The sequence below is a fragment of the Lampetra planeri genome, chromosome 20 (genome assembly GCF_965212315.1).
Source record: "Lampetra planeri chromosome 20, kcLamPlan1.2.h2, whole genome shotgun sequence".
Taxonomy (NCBI): Eukaryota; Metazoa; Chordata; class Hyperoartia; order Petromyzontiformes; family Petromyzontidae; genus Lampetra; species Lampetra planeri.
In genome coordinates this window covers 1,044,469-1,066,109 of record NC_136126.1, presented here as the reverse complement: position 1 = coordinate 1,066,109, position 21,641 = coordinate 1,044,469, and the positions used below count along the sequence as shown (strand labels likewise).

Genomic DNA, 21,641 nt, shown 5'->3' with positions numbered 1-21,641 from the left:
CCGCCACCGTGGCATCTTCGGGATTAACCAAAATCCCCTCCCGTCCCCACTCCCAGGTGCCAGCCGGCTGAGTGTGACCGACGTGTCGTGGACCACAGCGGTGAGCTCGCCGCCCCAGCCGGCCTTGCTGCTGTGCGGGCCGTGCACGCCGCGGCCGGCCGACGTCGGCCTTTCCCCCGTCGTCGCCGGCGGCCGGGACGCCGTCGGTGGCGGCGACGACGACGGCTTCGGCCTCCGCCTCGCAGGTACACTGCCCGCTCGGAGCGACGCCGACCGGCGATCCGACCCGTGCGCCCTCGCCGTCGCCGCCGCCGTTAATAACGCGACGCCCGTCGCCGCGGACGCGGTCGCGGCGCCGGTCGGAATCGCCCCGCGGCGGCCGCCGAGCGGCGCCGATCCGCCGGCGTGCCGGGAGGAGACGGGCCGGGGGCCGCGGTCGCCGCCGTCGTCACCGCCACCGAGGGGGACGGGCGAGGGGTCGCCCGCGGGGCGGTCCGGCGCCGGCGACGGTTCGCCGGGCGGTGCCGAGGCGTCGCGGCGCGAGGGGGAGGAGTCGCGGCGCGAGGGGCGACGCGAGGGAACGCCTCCCGGCGGTGGCGAGGAAGAGGAGGAGGCTCCCGTGCAGAACGGGATCGCGCACGAGAATGGCGTCGGGCCGGAGGTGGCGCTCGGGTGCCACGCACGCGACGGAGTTGGGTCGGCCGCCACCGCCGTGGGCAGGAGGGGCGGCGGTGGCGGCTCGCGGCCCGAGAGGTTCAGCTTCCCGCTGGGCCCCGGCATGGGCTGGGACCCGGCCGTGTGCCGCTGCTTCTCGCTCGAGATGCTGCACGGCCAGGAGTCCGGCATCGGCCTCGAGAGCGACTCCAGCGAGGACGACGACGACAATGATGACGACGACGATGACGAGGAGGGGGAGGAGGGCGACGAGGTGGGGACGGAGATAGCCGAGGCGATGCTCGGGCCTGGCTTTAGGCAGCTGGGTGTCAGGGGTCACGGCCTAGGCTGTGGAGAAGCCGTGAGAAACAAGCCGGTCATCGTGTAGCCACTGGCCGCTTGCGGTGTCTTGTGCTATAATTTCACCACTCGTATTTTACTATCGTCGTTACTGTTGTTGCTATTGTTGTTATTGTTGATTATTTTCGGTGTCTTTTTGTCGGGGGGCGCTGCCGTGCTGTAACGGTCAGCAGCGCACTGCTGGACTGGCGATCCAGAAGTCGTCGGTTCGATTCAATCTTCCCCCCCACCCCGCCAACCGCCTTTGTTCGCCCAGCGGGGTAAGCGGGTTCACCACAAGTTAGCGCACGATCGGCAGGTCGTGTGAGTGGTGGGGCAAAGTGTGGGCACTCCCACCTCTTCTAAAACGTCTGGAACAGTGTGGAAGAGTAGGCCAAGCACCCTGTGAAGAGCAAGGCTCTCTGGAGCTCCCCCCCGGTGGAGGCCCTTCCACCCGCAATTGGCACAAGTGAGCAATTGCAGGGCTGCCCCTTTACCCACGGTTATCTTAGAATCAGACTGACGGCACCCGCGGCTAAGACTCTCCGCTCGCAAGCGGAGAGTAGCGAGTTCACATGCAGGTCAAGTCGGGCATTGATCGACTCATCCCCCTGGAGTGGATAAAACGAGTACTACGATGCGTGAAGTCAACCGGTGCTTGGCCTGTGGAACGGCTAATCCCTGCCATAAGAATGTGGAATTGTCACCACTGGTCCGCCACCCCCCACCCTCACCCCCCATGACCGTATGAGCAGGAAACCACTTGAATGGTTTAATTTAACTATTCATTAATGAAAGTAACGTACTTAGTTTCACTTAAATTTATTTACCCATTTCTTCAACTAGCTCGTCCGTTAATTGGACATTCACTGTTATCACTATTGCCAGTAAGCCGCGAGTATGATGCTGATATTACGGCAGCATTACGCGAGTGTTTTGCCAGTATGACGTATGAATATGACGCCGGAATGATGCCAGTATGAATCCGGTATGACGCCAGTAACACGCGAGTTTCACTCTGGAATGACGCCAGTGCTCCGGGCTAAACGTGTTGTTTCGCTGTACGCGTCGCGTGAACGAGAACGGCGAAAGATGTGCGCGGCTCGAGGCCCCCCGAGCGGTTCCACGCGACACCGCAGCGACACCGCAGCGACACCGCAGCGACACACCCTCGCCATCGCAACACTCACCACGCCCAAAGTACGGGGGCGGCGGGCGGGGATGCAACCCGTCCTGGTTTTCCCAGGATCGTTCTCTTCGTTGGGGAGGCAGCTGCTGCCCTGGGACATCTCTTAAGCGAAAAGTCTCCCCGGCTTTTGGTCCGTTGCGTGATTATAATAATAATCGTGATGTTACACGGCTCACTCAAGACGACGCAGCCACGAGCAGCTCTCCGCTCTTCCGCTGGTGTGGGGGTTTACTGCGGGATAGGATACGTCCCGGATTGGTGGTGGCAACCCCACCCACCCACCCACCCACTCCTCCTCCCGCTGCCGCACAGATCGCCCGTCGTGAATTCTCAGTCGCCGTTCAGGGCATGACACTCAAAGCCCCACACAGATGGATTCAATCACCCTTGCTGTGCTGCTATCCGTCGGGTGCCGTGCGGTGCTGCTCACCCCCCCCCCCTCCACCACTGTCCGGCTGTGACCCCCATTCCTCGTGACGGAGGTGCCAGGCTAGGTGTCCGTCTCACCGCTAAACAAGTGCACTTGACAGCGACGGGCACCGTCTCTCTGCAGCCCGCGCGGAAGAGACGTCGCCCGCGTGCGGGGGCATCGTACACGCGCGGTATCGATGTGTAGATGTGTACTTCGGATCTCCGTGTACGTCGTAACATTTGATATTGGCCACTGAAATTACACTGCCAGCCCGTCTGTAAATCCGCGACGGTCAGAGCGCCGCGCCAACGAACCCCCCGCCGGCCAAGTTTCGTTCCCGTCCACGGCCAACGTCGGCGGCGAGCGATACCCGCCCGGAAGGATCCGCACGTACCCCGTGGTGTTGATTCAGGAGCTGTGCGCCGACCGAGGTCATCCACAACAACGGCAGCCAGAAGGAAAACCGGAACCAAAGATTTCTTCCGCGTTCGTGGCGACGGTTGATGGCGCCACTTTCTGGACAGATTGCGGTAACCCCACCTGCGGTACAGACTGGTGGGCTGGTGGAGGGCAACTCCGTGGTGTGTGGGGGGGGGCAGGATGAAGTTGACCACCCCCCCTCCCCTCAGCTCCCCCTTCTAAATGATTTTCATCGACAAAAATATCGGTGCAATGTTTTTAACAGCGGGCGGCGGTTTTTCGGTGTGACAAATGGCCATGAACCATTAACAGGAACAAGTTGAGCGCCGAGGTTCGTTCAGAGTTTGTTGAACATTGACTGCCCCCCCACCACCCCCCCCCCCCCCGATCCCCCGTTCACACGAGGTCAGGCTGCAGGGTTCGTAGAGGCTTCGGCGTTAATGCCGTCGTCCGCTCGACCTTGTGAACGGGACCAAACAACAACAAAACACACGCGGAAACATTACTGCGCGGCAGGGATACATTTCAGTGGCCAATTTTGAAGTGAGTGCGGGACGCTTGTGACAAAAACATACACAGTATATATATCTTAATATTTCGGAAGCGACCAGTTTCTCTGGATAGGCTTCATCTCCGGTTCTCTTCCCCCGCGGGCGGTTTGCGTTTACGCAACAAAAACAACGAACGAGCGGCGCAACTCGAGCGGACGTCTCCGCCGACGGCTAACGCCGGACTCAACTCGGCGCCGCGGCGGCCACAGCCGCACTCGAGCGCGGTTCCCGTCGGCCGACCCGTGCGTCCGCGACTGTCACCGAATAAAGACGCTGCCGCGTCAGCAGCAAGGCCTTGACCGGAGCGTTCAGCGTCGATTCTCACAGCGGTCGCCAAGGGGTCGAGGGACGCCGCGCACTCGCCACATCGCTCGTCGTGCGCGGGGCTCGCGGGGTCCACGCAGACAAACGGCCCTCCGGGGTCCGTCAAACAAGTGCCGCTCTGTTGGGGGGGGAAGTCAACATTTCGTTGTCCCAGTGGAAAGGCTCGACCCCCCCCCCCCCCGTCAGAGGTGGAATTTCCACCACTGGCTGGGGGCCATAAACAGGATTTGGGCCACCCACCGACTCGACGCTCGTTTTGAGCAGGAAGGATTTGTTTTGAGTTCCGGCCCGAGGGTTGGAGCAAGGCCTGGGGACCACAGGGACCCTAAGGGGGGGGCAGGGGTGGGGGGCAGCAGGGGTCGCGGAGCAGGGATGAGGATCTGGGTGCTCGAGGGGGGCAGGTGAGGGCAATTGATGACTTTTTCTGAACCAACAAAACTATTTGTTTCCTCCTTGTGCTTTCCATTGTGGAGCCGAGCCGAGCCCCAAGGTAAGGAAGTCCGACGTTTCGTGTCAGCGGGCCGCATCCCAGGGCCCCCTCTCGGTATCGGCATGGCCGCGGCGGTTCGCTCTCATTCTGTTCCGTTTTGCTGCTGCCGCCGCTGTGCGGACTCTGCGCCACGTCCACTGGGTTAACCGGCACGCTCCTGACATCGTCGCGCCACTTGGCCTCTGGTTGCAGGGACATCCAAATGCAATAAATTAATTCGCATGCAACCCAATTGAGATTCAGTTGCGAGTGACCGAGCTGAGATTCAGTTGTGTGCAACCCAAGTTGGGATTCGGTTGCATGCAATCAACTTGCGCAACTGATCGGCCTGGTATGGACCCGGCTTACGAGTCCCTTGTCCCTATCATCATCGTCGTCGTCGTTGTCTTTGTCGTCATCTGTGAATCGTCGTCACATTTCATCTCGTCCCGTCAGCACGCCGCTCGCTCATAACCGTTCCCCGTGCAGCCTTCCCTGCTCGCCCCACGGTTCCGTTCCATTTTCTCGTCGCAGCGATGGCAATCGTTCACCGGCCCGCTCCTCGTCATCGCCTTGTGCGTAAAAGGCAACGACGCAATGCCACGTGGGAACTCTCGTTTATTGGCTGAGCGCATCTTTAACAAACAGAGGACGCGCGGCGCTTGGGCAATTGTCGATAGCGCCGCTCGTCACTGCCTGGCTGCTGCTGCTGCCTTCGACAGCTCGTGCCTGTGGTTTGTCGGCGATTGTGAGAAGCGCTTAAACATCGCTGCTCTTACTATGATCGTGACCCCGTGTCCCCGTGTGTCTCCTCCTCCTCCTCCGCAGTCGATCAGAGCCTCTTTGAGAACGCCAGTTTCTCCGCGTCCCCGATGCCCAAGGGTAGGCACGTCACGGTTAGCACCCCTGTCGTCGGGGTGTCGGCGGCGGCCGGGGTGGGGCCGGGGGTGGCGGCACCGGGGCCCCCCCCCGTTCCCCGGGAGGCCGAGCGGGGCCCCCCCACCCCGGGGGGCGGGGGGCGCGCCACCTGGACGGCGCTGGGAGCCGCCGAGCGTTGGCCGAGCGACGCGTGGGACGCGGCGGCGGAGCAAGCGGGACGCGGGGGGCGGCGCGTGGAGCACCGCCCCGGCGGCGGCGATGGCGGCGGCTCCTCACCTGGCGCGCAGGTGAGCGATCGCGCACACGCAACAGGGGTGCGCGTGTGTGTGTGTGTGCGCGTGTGTGTGTGTGTGTGTGCGCGTGTGTGTGTGTGCGCGTGTGTGTGTGTGCGCGTGTGTGTGTGTGCGCGTGTGTGTGTGCGCGCGCGTGTGTGTGTGTGTGCGCGTGCGTGTGTGTGCGCGTGCGTGTGTGTGCGCGTGCGTGTGTGTGCGCGTGCGTGTGTGTGTGCGCGTGTGTGTGTGCGCGTGTGTGTGTGCGCGTGTGTGTGTGCGCGTGTGTGTGTGCGCGTGTGTGTGTGCGCGTGTGTGTGTGCGCGTGTGTGTGTGCGCGGTGGTGTAGCGGCCGGAGTTTGATTCCCGCTCATGGCCACCCACACCGTTGACGATTATCTGAACCGGTCCTGAGCCTCCCCTAGGTCGCCTCGGCCTCAAATGAGTACCTGGTGCAGTGTGTCAACATCGCCACTGGGGAGACAAAGGCGGCCGGGCGTGGTGCTGGCCACCGACCCCCTCATGTGTCATGCCGGCCTTCATGTGCTCACTAACAGCACTTACCCCAACAATTTGTTAAGGCTAAAAAAGACAAAGATTTCTGTATGTATATACAACAACAACCGCCATTCACCACTAATTGACGGTGACGCAACCACAGCGCTTGTGCCAGGCTAGGTGCACTTTAAGGCCACGTCAAGCGTCGAACGCCCGCTGGCAGGTCACGGGACAGAACCAACTAGGTGCCATGGATTGACTGACTGAGATGGCTGGCCGGGCTCAAAAGATCCAAAAACACCAAAAACACCAAGCGGCCAGCAACCGGCGTTTCAATCCACCCTCCTCCATCAGCGCGGTTCACCGATCCAACTCTAAATTCATCCCTGGAAAAATCTCTGCGGTCGATCCTACCCACGAGCCACTGGTCCACCGCACGGGCTGACGCACACAAGTGTTTATCTGTGCAGTGCCAGCACGTCTGCACACGCACGTGTGTGTGTGTGCGCGCGCGAAAGTGCTTAGACTTTTCGTGTACGAATGTACGTGCGTGTACTTTGTGTGCACACGTATGCATGTGGGTGTACGTGGAGTGTGTGGTGTGTACGTGGGTGTATGTGGAGCGTGCGTGTGCCGTGTGTGTGATGTGGGTGCGAGTGTCACGCCCTGCCTACGGCCCTGCCCTTTGACCCCTGCCAGGTCCACCCCCGACACCTTTCCCCGGTTGGAGCCGCCGCCGCCGTCCGCCGCTCGCAAGCGTGTCCCCCGCGCCCTGAAGACGACGCACGACATGATGGTGCCGCCCAGCGCCACCAGCAACACCAGCAACAGCTCCGCCACGGAGCTCCACCACCACGACCACCACGACCACCACACCGCCACCACCACCACCGACGACGGAGACGACAACAACAACAACATCGACGACCACCACCACGACCATGACGACGATGAAGACCCCTTCTCCTGCTCGGCCGAGATGCGCCTGCTGTTCCTACAGGAGGAGCCGACGCAGCGCTCCTTCGGGAATTCCTTCTGGGATTACTCGGGCAGTCCGGACCGCGACTCGGCGGGATCGGGCGAGCCGGCGCTCGCGAACGGCGCGAGCCGGGGGGAGCACGCCGGGGATGAGACGGCGCAGTCCAAGCAGCAGCAGCAGCAGAGCGCCGACAAGGAGTTGGTTCCGAAGTCGATCCGGAAGGAGCTGGACGCGCTCGGCGTTCCGGAGTCGGAGTCCCGGATTTCCGGGCGGGATCCGCTCGAGGAAGGGTCGGAGGATTCCGGCATCGTCCGGCAGAGAGACTCCGGCGCCTCGGAGGGCGAGCGCGCCGAGGCCCTCGGCCTCGACTGAGCGCGAGCAGTAAAATTAAAATCGTTAATTAAATAGGTAAATGTAACCATCGACATCCGGAGCAGACGGCTGTTGAGTTCACGACGGGAGCCGGACGTCGACGCTGACGAATCCGATGACCTTTCCCTGCCCTGCCCTGGGAGCACCGTTGTGAAAATCTTGACGGTCATTAATTTGTGGCATCATCATCATCACCATTGTTGCTATTTTTTTTGTTTGATTTAAAGTTACGTTTTTTACAACGTTCATCTCATCCGATAGATTCTGTCTCATGCCGCGAGTATTGTTGGGTTGCTTATTTTATTTTATTAGCTCACCGATGTCATCGAAGTCCCAGTTCCTTAGCAACGACAACTCTCAAAAGCGACCGCTTGCGACCGCTAGGGCTCACGGTGACCTTTAACCTCGCGCCCTCCGCCATCATTTCTGGCGCCGCAATCATTTCCCAGAAAGATGCAAATCACTGTTTTTATTTCTCTCTCGATCTCGCCTTCGCGTTTGCATTTCCACGAGCAAGCTGCTGTCAAACGTTGTACTAATGTTTTCTGCTTTATACGCAATGTATGGTTATTGTTTTGATACTCGCCCTTGCCAATAAGAATGTGGATTTTCCATGTCTGGCTCCGGGCCACCAAACGGGCGAGATGAGCACTGCCTGGTACCCAAAAAACACTTTTGGGACGGATTCCCACCGTGTTGCCGAATGTTCCAGTCGGAACTTCGGCAAAATTGTCCCGATGTGTCAATCGCCAACAACGGGGAAAACAAATCCAGAAAAGCGAACGGCTGTCTTCGTGGCAGAATGTCACTTTGACCCCCCTTTAGACTCATTCACCGGAAACTTTTGAATTGTAGGCGAGCGAGGCCTTATGAGAGGCCTCGCCGGGCCTCGACTCTGAATGTACGTGACTCCGAGTGGACACGCAGCGACGGTGGCGGTGGCTATGAATTAGGAGGAGGAGGGAATGTTTACGCAAGTGACGGAAGGCACGGGAAGGTTGCGGGAAGATTTGAGAGATTGTAGACCAATGTTAATGTTGAGCCAAGACGAGGATAAGGCGGAGCAGCAGGAGGACGTGTGCGTCTCTGGGTTGGTTCAAGGAGGATCCAGTATGGGCGTACAATCAAAGATTAAAGCACAACCGGGAGGTGACCTGGTCGCGTTCCTGGCTTGTCGGAGAAGCCGGGCCCACCCCTTTGAGATCATCGTCATTACGGGTTCAGATCTGGATTTCAGCCACGACTCGTTGAACGAAAGCCTCATCGAGTTGAGCAGTGGACTTGGCCCTGGTGACTAGTGACCACGAAATAAGCGGGACACAGAATCCCCGCGCAGAGCGTAGCACCGCTCGGCGCAGCCAACGTCCTCCTATTTACATAGAAACGGATTTGCCTTCGGGGGCAGTGGGCATTGTGAAGGGCAGCAGTAGAGGGGTTGGGGCGAAGGCAGCAAAGGATCACGGTGGGCAGCAACAGATAGGCGGTGGTGGGGGTCGTCGGCATTGTGAAGGGCAGCATTAGTGGGCATGGGGAGGTGGGCAGCCGGGGTCACGGCGTGTCATCGTATCAGGTGACTCCCCCCATACCTGCATAGCACTCACCTGTACAGGCAACACAGGTAACCCACCTGAACTGGCAACACTCCTCTGCACATCACATCCAGTGTGTGTGTGTTACTGAATTTCAAAAGGGGGGGGGACGAGAGTCGGAATGTAAGTTAAAATGTTATGCAATTTTGTAATTATCTCTCTATTATTATTTTTAAATAAATGTACTTTTAACAGCAAAACACTAATAATTGTACCAGTAATAATCAAACTCGCCGGGAGCGTGTCGCGATGCCCGATCCATTGTTATTGATCACCAATGTTGATCACCATCGTTTATCAGCATCGGTATTATTGATCGTCATTGTTCTTGATCACCATTACTGATCAGCATCGATATTATTGATCGGCATTATTCATCATTATTGTACCTGCACAACGCGACAATAAAATCGCGCTAGAGCCTCTCTCTGCACGTGACTTTGTGTGCATCAATGTCCGTGCGAGTTGAGAGAACGGCCTCTACAAGAATGCGTCGCGACGAGCGAGTTCGTGTCAATGAGTGGACTATGCCCACGCGAGGAGTCCAACGTGGAGTTGGTTACACAGGTTCGGAAGCTAAGCAGGTTTGAGCCTGGATAATTATTGGATGGGCGACCGCCACGTTAAACAGCTGACCTCTACCCCACCCCGTCCCGCGATGCGTCACGGGTGGTACAGAGTTGCATTAGCAGCTGCCACGAAGCACGTGGCCCATGATTGCACGAATATGTTTCGTTGTTGGATTGATCAACACGTGGGCGGCACCGCCTTCGACGTTCAGCCACCGCAACAACAAAGATCAATCAACGTCTCTCTCTCTCACACACTCGAAAAAACACACGTGGTCATCGTGTCACGAACTCTTCTCGTGCGTGATGACGCCCCAAGCGATCATGGGACGCGACAATTTTAATGGGACGCCGGTTCGATTCCAGCTCCCGGCACGGCATTTAAAACAACGAGAGGGTGTGGGGGGTGTTACAGCAAGTTTCTAAACTCTCCCCGGCTCGTCCCACGCCTCTGTCCACCCAGCAGTGGGAATGGGTTCCCCGGCTGCTCGATCGGCAGGTCGTGAGGATAGTCAGCTTAACACGTGGGGGGCTTTCGCGGCCTATATCATCCATAATACAGGTTCTTTTTGGGTTAGATCGCGTAAATATATAAATGTGTCATTAAACTCGCCACCACCCGACACAGCCAATTAGTAAAGTTTGTCACGCAAACAGAACGTGACAATTCGTTACTTGCGCAGCAACACCGGAGTGTTGGGGAGCCAAGCCACGACATTTACAATCCGAGTACGACGTTTCGCCAGTAATTACAACCAGCTTCATCAGGCGACAGATTTGTGGCGAAGTCCTTCTCCTGTTTCCTTCCTTACTTCTTGCCAGGTCCCCTCGCAAAAGAGGTGTTTAACCTCAAGGGTCCCTTACCTGGTGAAGTAAAGGTGAAATAAATCAAATATGTGATGACGTCGCTTACACGATCTAACCCAAAAAAGCACCCGCATTACGGACCTCAAGGGCTCCATCAAGCGGAGGGCCTTCCAACAGCAGTGGCCGCGAGACATTGCAAAGCCGGAGCGCTTTACGACTTCACACACAACACCCATCGACCCCTCAAACCTACACAGAATCCCCTTGTACCCCCTAGGACCCCTTTACACCTTCCTGACAAATCGGCTGGTCCCCTTTCGCCAGTCCCGGGACCCCGCCCTGGAGTAGGACCCCCTCGGGGGCGCGTGGAGGGTGAAGGAACCCGAGGGGGGGGCGGTGGGGGTCACGGACCCCACAGCGTTGCCCCCCGCAGGGTTCAGCCGCGCGTATCGCCTGTCAAAGTAGCTGTGGGGGGGGGGGCAGAGGGGTGCGGGATGGGAGAGGGAGGGGTCAAGAACAGAAATCGCCGATCGCGCAAAGTCAATCGCTGTGTGTGTCCATGTGTAGGTGGGATGGTGATGGTCGAGGAGATGGATGTTATCAGATGGTCATGGTGGTGATGGTGATGATGGTGGTGGTGATGTGTGTATGTTGAACTTCTTTCGGACCGTACGTAGCCAACCGCGCTCATCAGAGGTGCGGGTTAGGCGATGATGATGGTGGTGGTGGTGGCTGTGGCGGCTGCTGTGATGATGATGATGGTGGTGGTGGCTGTGGCGGCTGCTGTGATGATGACGGAATAGTTTATGGCTGTAATGGTGGTGATACTCGTGGTGTTAGTAGTGTTGGCATGGTGATGACGGTTATATTTTATGATACAGATGTTGTGCAGAATAGAATTTAATTACCAGTGCTGGTAGCGGCAGGAGTGATGGTCATGATGATGGTGATGGCAGTGGTGGTGTTAGTTGTAATAGTGAGTGGTTGATGATGATAGTAGTAGTAGTAATATCTGTGATGATGTTGATGATGTGGATGATGATGATGACGGGAGTAGTTTCTGTGGTGATGTTGATGATGAAGCTGACCGTAGTAGTAGTAGTAGTATTATCTGTGATGTTGATGGTGAGGATGATGACGGTAGTAGTTTACGTGGTGATGATGTTGATGATGTTGATGTTCATGGGGTGCACGTACTCTTCAGACCAGATGGGCCGCACGGGCTTGCACGCGGGTTTGCTGGCGAGGACCCTGCGCGCCACGAGGCCCGACACGAGCTCGTGAGCGAGCAGCGCGTAGAGGAGCGCGATGAGAACTGCCGCCTCCATGGTGCTCGCCGATCCGACCTCCCCTCGCCCTCCCTTCTCCATCTCCTCTTCCCCCTCCTCCGTCCTCCTTCCTCTCCCTCCCGTGCAGGCCTCTCTGCGTCGGCCTCAATCAATGGCCACGGGCAGCTACAGTATAATAACATTGAACACACGCACACACAGCGCACACACACCGCGCACACACCGCGGTCGTAGCAATAAGAATAGGACACCAACATTTCCCTGGATGATTCTCACGCCCCGTCTTGACGGACGGGCCGAGGCGACGCGCCGACTCGCGCGAATGGCCGCATTGTTGGTGATTGTCGACCACGACCACAATATTTATTTACACTGCGGGAGGAATCCGATGAGCACACGAGAGACGGCGGGCAACATGCAAACGAAACTGGGCACGGAGAGACGCGCTCACCGGTGCGAGGTGGCAAGACGGAGTGTTAATATCCTCGAGACCCACGCAAGTCGATTGTTAAATACTTCTTATTGTGTGAAATGGGCTCCCTCACGTCGATATCCGGTAAAACGCCGATATGTTATGTTTAAAGAAGAAAAAATATATATATAAAATAATAATACGTAACGGACTAAGAAATTCAGTCTTGGCAAATTATGAATTTGAAACGAGCTTTGTACGACGATTGTGTTAGCGATAAACGCTGGCGATGGGAGGTTTGGGAGAGAGAGAGAGGCGTGTTCAGCACCACGGCCAGCGCCGCCTCGCTCACTCACCACGCGCACTCGCGGAGGGAGGGGCGGGGGAGGGATGGGAGAGGGAGGGAGGGGAGGGAGGGGAGGAGAGGGAGAGATGGGAGGGCTGGGGAGAGGGAGAGAGGGAGGGTTGGGGAGAGGGAAGGATGGAGAGACGTGGATAAGAGAGGGAGTCTGGGGGGAGGGAGGGAAGAAGGGAGGGAGGAGATTGAAGGGTGGTAACGTTATTGTCGGGGCGGTGTAGGTATGGTGACTCGGATGGTGTTGGTGATGGGGTGATGATAGTGATGGTGGTCTTAAGGTGTTGATTATACTAGAAGTCAGAAGTGATGATGGGATTCCGATCATCGCGGGTTGGGAGTGAGTGATGAGAGGGAGGGGGGAGACGGAGAAAGAAACGGAATGAATGAGAGGGAGACGAGTGGGTGGGGTTGATTTGTGTTGGAAGGAACCGGAGCGTCCGGAGAATCCCCACACACGCATACGAGGGGACATCACTCAAACGCCGCTGGACAAACACAGCGACAGTATGCAATTTTCTGAACAGTTATTTGTTTACAAAAAACATTTTCACAGCCTGCCAACCAGGCGTGTAACAACCACACGCACACAGATACAAAGACAAAGATCCCCCGTATAACCTGTAACAGACTGTAGGGGCAAGTGCTGTTAGCGAGAAGGCCGGAACGGCACACGAGGGGGTGGGTGGCCAGCACCACGCCCGACTGCCTTTGCCTCCCTAGTGGCGATGTTTACACACCACACCAGGCACTAATTTGAGGCTGAGTCGACCTAGGGGAGGCCCAGGACCGGTTCAGATAATCGTCACTGGTGTTGGCCGTGAGCGGTAAACGAACCCGCGTCGCCGGGTTAATAGCGCAGTGCGCTAACCGCTACACCACCGCTGCCCTATCAGAAAACAACAACCGCCATTCGCCACTAAGTGGCGGTGACGTCACCACGACGCTTGTGCCAGGCTATGTGCACATTAAGGCCACGTGAAGTGTCGAACGCCCGCTGGCAGGAGGTCACGGGGCAGACCCAGATGCCACAGGTCGACTGACTGAGACGACTGGCTGATGCACCACCTGTGCCAACTTGCTGTGCTATAGCCACCCGGCGCTCCGCTCGTTATTGTGAGCGTCGCTGCTCCGCCCTCCGTTGTTGTTGGAGGGCGACTGCCTCCAACTGCCCAGTGGCGTCCTTCACGAGCCTCCTACACAGAGGCCGATCTTGACACCGCTGGTACCAGTCATCGACAAGTTCACTCAGCTCCACATCCTCCTGTACCACATCACTCCATCTCTTCTCTAGCCCGTGCCGCGCCCGTTTAGCCCCCTCTATACCGCCGAACAAAAGCTGTTTAGGCATGCGGTGGCTGGGCATGCGGGCTACATGACCCAGCCAACGCAGCCTTGCTTGCCGGAGGAGCTCATCGATGGGACTTTGTCCACATCTTTCAAGGATTTGTGAACTCCTCACACAATCCAGCCTGGTTAAACCCCGGATGGATCATAGGCAGGCCAGCCGAAATGTTTCTAAACGGCGAAGATGTTCTATTAGGGGGGGTCCACGTTTCGCAAGCGTAGAGAAGGGAGGGAATGACCGTGGCCAAGAAGACCTGAAGCTTCGTGCGGAGTGATAGACCAGGTTGCTTCCACACAGCATTATGTAACCGATGAAAATAAAATGCCGCTCGACTGATTCGGAGTGAGACCTCTGCTGTTAAACCGGAGCCGGTCATGAGCACACTGCCAAGGTATGGGAAACTCTCCACTCTCTCCACAACTATTGGGAGTTGTGGGGGTCCGATGGTACAAAATACCCAGGCAGGTGCTTAGTTTTGGTGGGGCTTATGGTAAGGTCCCACCTCTTGGTGGCAAGCTCCAGGTTCAGCAGCAGCGCCTCCAACTCCTCCTCTGAGTGAGTAGAAATTACCAGATCATCGGCATACATAACGTGGTTGACCAATAGGGAGCCATCCCTTGACCGCACCCGGGCATCGATCAGCCTCCCATTGTATCTGTACCAAATGGAAATTCCTCCGGTATAGCTATTGAAGGCTTCACGAACTATGTGGTCAAAATAGATGTTAAATAATGTGAGTGCCGGAGGACATCCCTGTCGCACCCCAAGGTGTACAAGGAATGGCTCCGACTCCCGGCCACGTAGTTTTACCCGGGCCCGCTCACCATCATGAAGGTCCTTAATGATCGTGAGCAGAGGGTCAGGGACCCCGAAAGCACGAAGAACAACCCAGAGCGCAGGCCTACTGATGGTATCATAGGCCTTGACCAGGTCAATAAAGCAGAGATGTAGGTCTTGTTGGAATTCCCTACACCTCTGCTGTAGCAGACGGACTGAAAATATGGCATCTGTGCAGGACCACCCTTTCCTGAAACCGCAATAGGGCTCCGCAAGCCTCTCCTCAGCGTGCCTGGCAAGGCGATGTTGAATAATCCACGACCGCTTCAGGTCATCGTCACCGGTGTTGTTAGCCGTGGGCGGGAATCGAACTCGGGTAGCCGGGTTCGTTGCGCGGCGCACGGGAACCGCTACAGCCGCGCTCCTCCCTCACTGCCCCCTCGCACCCCCCCACTGCCCCGCCCCCTCACCGCCCCCTCCCTCCCCCCACTTCCCGAGGGTCTTGGCCCCGGTGCGGCCCAACAGTGGCCCCACACTCTCACCCTCCCTCACACTCTCTCACACTCACTCACACTCTCACACACTCTCTCACACTTCCTACACTCTGACCCCCCACTCCCCACACTACTCTCTCTCTCACTCTCTCACACCCCCCACTCCCCACACTGCTCTCTCTCTCTCACACGCCTTGACACTCAACTCCCACCGCCCTGCACCTTCTCTTCAAGCTGTCGCAGTCACCGCCACTCGAACTCCTCCTCTATGTCTTCTGACCCCCTTGAGAGGGGGCCGACCCTCTTACACAGGGAGGGTGGGGGCTCTGGGGTCCCTGTGCCTCTCGGTGTGGGGTTCCGCTACTGTCGAGACGCGATGCAGGATGGTGAGTGTGTCTCTCTCTCTCTTCTCTTGTGCGTTCTAGAGGCGATGCAGGATGGTGAGTGTGTCTCTCTCTCTCTCTTGTGCGATCTAGAGGCGATGCAGAATGGTGAGTGTGTCTCTCTCTCTCTTGTGCTATCGAGACGTGATGCAGGATGGTGATTGTCTCTCTCTCTTGTGTACGATTCAAGTTCTGTCCGAGTCGAAGGGATGCCGCTTGTTCCGCAGACCCCCCGTTGTGATGCTTCTTCCCGTTCACAACAGCAGCGTGCGATGAGAAACGAAGTCGTTCGTCCACTGTTGTATGAAGATCTCATGCACACGTCCCGTCGGTCGACGTGGGTCGTTTGACCATACTTCACCACGCTGGTCAGCGCCGGCTGATGGAAAATGATGCTCAGGAACCGGTTTGAGACGACATCGTCCGTACGCTGATGTCAGCCGCAGTCGGGGGATCGAACTGGGGGAGGCGAGTTGACGGGGCGGTGCGTGCTCACCACCGCGCCACCGCTCCACCAGGACTGATGTTCATCACCGTCATCGGCCATGGTCTATCCACTGCTGGGGGAAGGCCTCTCCAAGCTGTCGCCATCCACCCAGCGCCTGCACACGTGATGGGTTTATCGCTCCATCTCCTCGGGGGTCGTCCTCCAAGACACGCTTCACTCCGTGGTTACCAATCTGTCACTATCCTTGACCATCGGCCACGGTCAGCGAGTGTTTAAACTAAGCGAGCCTACTTGCTGTGCCTCCCATTGACGAGACGACGCCGTCCCGTAGTCTCTCACATCGGCAAACAGAACAATGCAATCGGTGGACAATCCCCGCGTGATCCATCAACCCAGGCCTCCAGGGGGGCGCCGTGTTCACCCGTGGCCAGGTCCGACGTGGTCGCGCTTCGCCAGCCGCAGCGCGCTTGGCGACCTGCGACGCGTGTGGAAGGGTCTGGGGCACGAGTTGAACCCAGGCGCGCTGCGGTGTGGGGCTCAGACGGGAGCTGGGGGGTCGATATCGGAGCCGGACACTGACTGATGGTTGCTAGGCAACTCGAGCACGGCTCAGTTGCTGCGGCTCGGGCCATGCGACGGTTGGGTAACCGGTGGTGCTGTAACACTTTTTTTTTATTTTCACTATTTAAAGCGTTTTTTTTATTTTAGCAGGTCAGGCCCACTGAAGTATACTGCTCTCTTTCAGCAGCGTCCTGGCGATCGCACGAAGTGGATTATTGTCATGTGGAAATGTATAGCAACAGCCAAACACTCCCCACGTGCGATGTTGATTCTACGGGAAGAGGAACACGCAAACACCAAATATACAGCAGCAGCAGCACGCGTCAAGGTCGGGATCGAATCCACGACCTCCCGCGTACCAGGCGAGGGAGCTAACATCTCACAGCCACACACAAATATACAGCAGCAGGCATCGTCAGCGTCGGGGTCGAACCCACGACCTCCACGCCACGTGGTGGCGTGGAGGGGCATCGACGCGTTAACGCAAAGAGCGAAGTCCTCTTAGTACTATATTTAATCGAGGAGTTATGTTACCGAGCACCAGGAGAGAGTCCTGCTACATTGGCCCAATTCCCGTTCACTTTACAACGTTATCCATGTGTTGAGATAGTCCTCTACAGATGTACAGGTACCCCGCGAAAATAATTGGGAGAAATTACAGCTCGCAGCAAGACGCGTCATGGGTTCGATTTCCGACTTGGGAAGCTTTCTCTGCGGCGTTTCTATGCTGCACCGCCTGTTCTGCAGCGGTTTTCGACGGGCTCTCAGAATTGTTTTCCCCGCAGCCAAACCCACACACACACAGTGGAGCTGGCATTGAACCAAACATTCCAAGGCTGAAAAACTATACCTGGAAATTACTGAATTAGGATCACACAGCAGCAGCGAAATCGACCTCTCCTGCTAGTATTCATCTTTGTTGGCTTCTCTTAGCCAGTGGGGGAAATTCCACATTCCGGTGACAGGTGCAAGTATATCCATAAGGTGTAGGAGCACAGTTAATGATTATTGTTGTTTTGTTATTGCAGGACGCACATCCCTGGCCGCTCTGTTGGAAGATGAGATATTTGTGGAATTTTTCAACATATTTCTCAACCTCCCGGTGAGTGTGAGCCCACACTAAGACAACTGAACGTGTCTTCGTGCGGGGGGAGGGGGTAGGAGGGGGTAATAATGGCCGTGTCAGGGATACCAATACCGGGGCCGCAACGCTGAGAACCTGGGTTCGAATCCAGGTATCAGCCGCCCGTGATTAAAATCGCCCTCTCAAGTGCAGAGAGTTGACGGTGTCAGCCTCGTCACCAATGACTGCCTCCAACAACAAATCGCATCACACGTTGTCTCGCTTCCAGCTATGAGGTCTAAAACGTTGTTTTGCCACGCGGCAGTGTGCTCACGAGACACGCTGACGCCAACGAATGTGAATACGAGGCAATTGAAGGGACCCCCGAAGTAGTTCTGCAATGTCTACTTCCAGACGCCATTCTCAGACACGGGATATTTCATAGGCGTCCTGAGACGGGTACGATTGTTGTTCAGCCCAGAGCCGAGTATGCAAACGTGCGCTATGACAATGCTGCGTGTGTACAGTCGGAGTCTAGGTGTGCAACTTTAATACAACTGGGGAAGGCCGCACGGAGCTGTTTATGAAACATTTCGGCCGACTTGTCGCGGCGGGCTCGCGTGTGCGTGCTGCAACACGAATAGCGGCGGACTTTGTTACAATTTAACCCACATTCGGTTAATGTTTCGTCGAATAATTATCCAAGGTCACCGAGTCCGCAGACTCAGGGGAGCCGAACCGGTCTCAGTTTGGTCAGTCGTCGGTTGAAATTCCACGTTCCCTTGACGAGGCATCTGTCTCGTACCGGGATGAGTACCGGCGTCTCGGTGAGGACACGAAGCGACGCGCGGATTTGTGATCGTCGATGCGTGCGACAGTGAGGACCGTGGCCTCCCCCAGGGATGGTGACGGCCTTCATCCAGCAGTAGATAGGCCATGGCTTAAGATGACGATGAGTTGATTTTCAGAAAGGAAAGAGATGAACTTGAAAGGGAAAGTAGTAAGCAAATCTGACAGTTATAGCAGGACAGACACCAAAGACAAAGATCTCCCGTGTAGCCTTAACAGACTGTTGGGGCAAGTGCTGCTAGCGAGCGCCTATGAAGGAGGGAACGGTACACGAGGAGGTGGGTGGCCAGCACCTTTCCCGGCCACCTTTGTCTCCCCAGTAGCGATGTTTATACACCGCACCATGTACTCATTTGAGGCTTAGTAGACCTCGGGGAGGCGCAGGACCGGTTCAGATAATCGTCAAGACAGACACCACAGACAGACAGACACACAGCACGTAACATCAGACAAATGTGGGGAAGGACAGATGGACAGCGACCCAGGCAGGCAGACTGAATGATGACGAAAAGGCAGGGTCCCTGTGCACTGCCTGCTCACTCCTCCCTGTGCGCTCTCTGCAATGCAGGTGTTTGGGCAGAGGGCGTTTTACCTGCCGGGAGAACGCACCTGGGCTTTCCAGCCCAAGCTGCCATCTCACCTGGTGACATACACATTAACACACTAATACAGAGACAAAGGTCCCCCGTATAGACTGCTCAGATTATTGGGGCAAGTGCTGAGAGCGAGTTGCTATGAAGCACGGCCAGCACACGAGGGGCGTGCCAGCACCATGCATGCCCAGCCGCCTTTGTCTCCCCAGCGCTGATGTTTTTACAGTACTCGGTACTCATTTGAGTCTGAGCTGACCTAGGGGAGGCCCAGGATCAGATTCAGATATTCGTCACTGATGTTGGCGTGAGCGGGAATCGAACTCGGCTCGCCGGGTTCGTAGCGCAGCACGTTAACCGCTACATTACCGCTCCCCACACACACACACGTACAGATACACAATCGCATACACACAGACAAGCACATCAAGTTTAACTCTCATTTATCCAAGGGCGGATTATCCGGCTTGTGGTTGACCCGTGCTTGCGAAAAATATAAATATTATTGGGTCTTTCGGTAAAGTCACGTAGACAGGTTCAAAGAAAAAAAAAATACGACGTTTTGATCGTAACACAAGCAATCTCCTGATGACGATTGCTTGTGTTGCGATCGAAACGTCGTAGTTTTTTGTTATTTCTTGTTCTTTTCTTTGAACCTATCTACGTGACTTTACCGAAAGACCCAAGAATATGAATTCCTGCAGTCACGAAAGCTTTAAGTCAAGTTTGCGTGTCTCTCTCTCCCCGTGGCCTCGTGGATTTTTCTCCGGGTCCTCCAGTTTTTCCCTTCACCTGTAGAATTAACAACACGCCTTTAGAGCATCCGGCTGCTATAATTTCCCACGTGACGATAAGCCACTTGGTTGAGCTATCGTTTGCGATCGCCAGGTCGCTTCTGAAAAACATCTACATTGTAGCTCAGTGGGCCTTACCTAGTGAAATTAAAAATAAAACTGTAAAAAAATTATTCGTGAAAATAATCGACCCTGTCGGGAAAACTTCCGCGGATTTCTACCGCGACTCCAGGAGCTGAACGCCGCCGGGCTGCAGCAGTGGCTGCAGCAAGAGCGACTTCCCCTGTTCGTGCGCTCGGAGCTCAGCGTGGAGATGGCGCTGTGCAAGGAGATGCTGGCGGCTCCGCTCGCCTACACCGCCGGTGAGCCGCGGGGGACTGGTTCGCATCAGGGCCAGGGCTAGCGGTAGCGTGTGTGCTCGCATGCGTGTCTGTGCGTGGGTGGGTGGAGTAGAGTGGAGTGGTAGGGAGCGCTTGCCCTCAACAGTCTGCTCAAGACGAAACGGAGGGTCTGTTTTTTCATCATTTTGATACTGGCAAAAAGGTGCCATAGATATAACTGCTCAACCCGAGCTATACATTATGTGTTACTTGCATTGTCTTTGTACTGTTCGCCGTTTGAGGTTCTCTGATCTAACACTGGCGGTGAGACTAGGCCATGAAGAAAGCTGTCTCTGGTGTAAGCCAATCAGTTTCCAAGACAATGCATATATTATCAGAGCATGCTTGTTTGCACATTTAGCCACAAGTACGTGTGGTTAATGCAGACTTGATGCCTTGTGAAATATATTTATTTGATATTTGAGCATGTTAACATCTGTTTTATTGCCTGCAATGGTAAAATATATTCTTATTTTTTCTGTGTGTAAGTGTATGCGTTTCTGTTTGTACTGCGCTACGAACCCAGTGACCCAAGTCCGATTCCTGCTCACGACCGACAAAAGTGGTGAATATTGGAACCCGTCCTGGGCCTCCCCTAAGTTGACTCAACCTTATATGAGTACCTCGTGCGGTGTGTAAAACATCAGCACTGGGGAGACAAAGGCGGTCGGTCGTGGTGCTGGCCACCCACCCCCTCCCGTGCCGTGCCTACCTTCGTAGTTGCTACTCGTGAACAGCACTCGCCCCAACAGTTTGTTAAAGCTACACGGGGGATCTTTGTCTTTGTCTGTCGCCATAGACCCCACAGAGGTGAAGGCGGAACGCAGTCGCCTCCACTCGTGCATGGGCAGCCCGCGGGGCATGGCTCACCTGCGGACTCACCTGAGGCACACGCAGGGTACAGAGATTCTCACCTGCACGCTCACCTGCACGCTCACCTCCACGCTCGCCTCACCCCTTGACCTCACAGCCTCAACTCCGCCCTCACCTCTACCCTCACCAATGTTCTCACCTGCACTTTCACTTCCACGCTCACCACCACCTTCACCTCCAACAGTACCTCCACCCTCACCTGCACCCACCTGGGACCCTTACTACATCGTCGTCGTCATCATCATGATGATGACGACGACGATCAGGGATACATTTCCCGAAGCCCTGGACCCGACCATCCTGACGGGCAGGGCGTCGATGAACTTTCTGGAATTCAGCCCTGGACAGCTCCTGCCGAAATAAAGCATGCGTTGAAGACCTGAGACCCTGCATTGAGGACGCGTCACCCTTCCACCAGTCTCCTCCAGCCCTGAGCCCGAGCTCCCCCCCACCGCGTGTGCAGGAGGAGAGATGCTGGAGTTCTGGGCGGCGGTGGAGAGGCTGCGCCGGGCGGAGGAGGCCGAGGGGTCGCGGGGTCCCCGCTACCACGGCCTCCTGAGGGCCCTGGCGGCGCGACACCTCCGGGAGCCATCGTCCGTGCTGCGAAGCTGCGTGCCCGGGCCCAGCGGCACGGGTAGGGGCGGACACGGGTAGGGGCGGACACGGGTAGGGGCGGACACGGGTAGGGGCGGACACGGGTAGGGG

At 56.7% G+C, this 21,641-nt stretch overlaps 2 protein-coding genes across 2 annotated transcripts in view; both read left to right on the top strand.

Moving 5' to 3' along the window:
* LOC144724193 (carboxyl-terminal PDZ ligand of neuronal nitric oxide synthase protein-like) overlaps nucleotides 1–2,418 on the top strand; it is a 43,425-nt gene extending 41,007 nt beyond the window's left edge. Inside the window, exon 10 of the mRNA XM_078603109.1 lies at nucleotides 57–2,418. Within this exon, the coding sequence (XP_078459235.1) occupies nucleotides 57–1,042 (986 nt within the window). The 3' untranslated portion in view covers nucleotides 1,043–2,418. The remainder of the gene's footprint in view (nucleotides 1–56) is intronic.
* A 12,632-nt stretch (nucleotides 2,419–15,050) lies between these two features.
* Nucleotides 15,051–21,641, top strand: part of RGSL1 (regulator of G protein signaling like 1) — a 20,350-nt gene continuing 13,759 nt past the window's right edge. Inside the window, exons 1-6 of the mRNA XM_078603215.1 lie at nucleotides 15,051–15,381; nucleotides 17,416–17,489; nucleotides 18,868–18,942; nucleotides 19,916–20,045; nucleotides 20,863–20,961; nucleotides 21,400–21,570. Coding sequence (XP_078459341.1) covers nucleotides 15,264–15,381; nucleotides 17,416–17,489; nucleotides 18,868–18,942; nucleotides 19,916–20,045; nucleotides 20,863–20,961; nucleotides 21,400–21,570 — 667 coding nt within the window. The 5' untranslated portion in view covers nucleotides 15,051–15,263. The remainder of the gene's footprint in view (nucleotides 15,382–17,415; nucleotides 17,490–18,867; nucleotides 18,943–19,915; nucleotides 20,046–20,862; nucleotides 20,962–21,399; nucleotides 21,571–21,641) is intronic.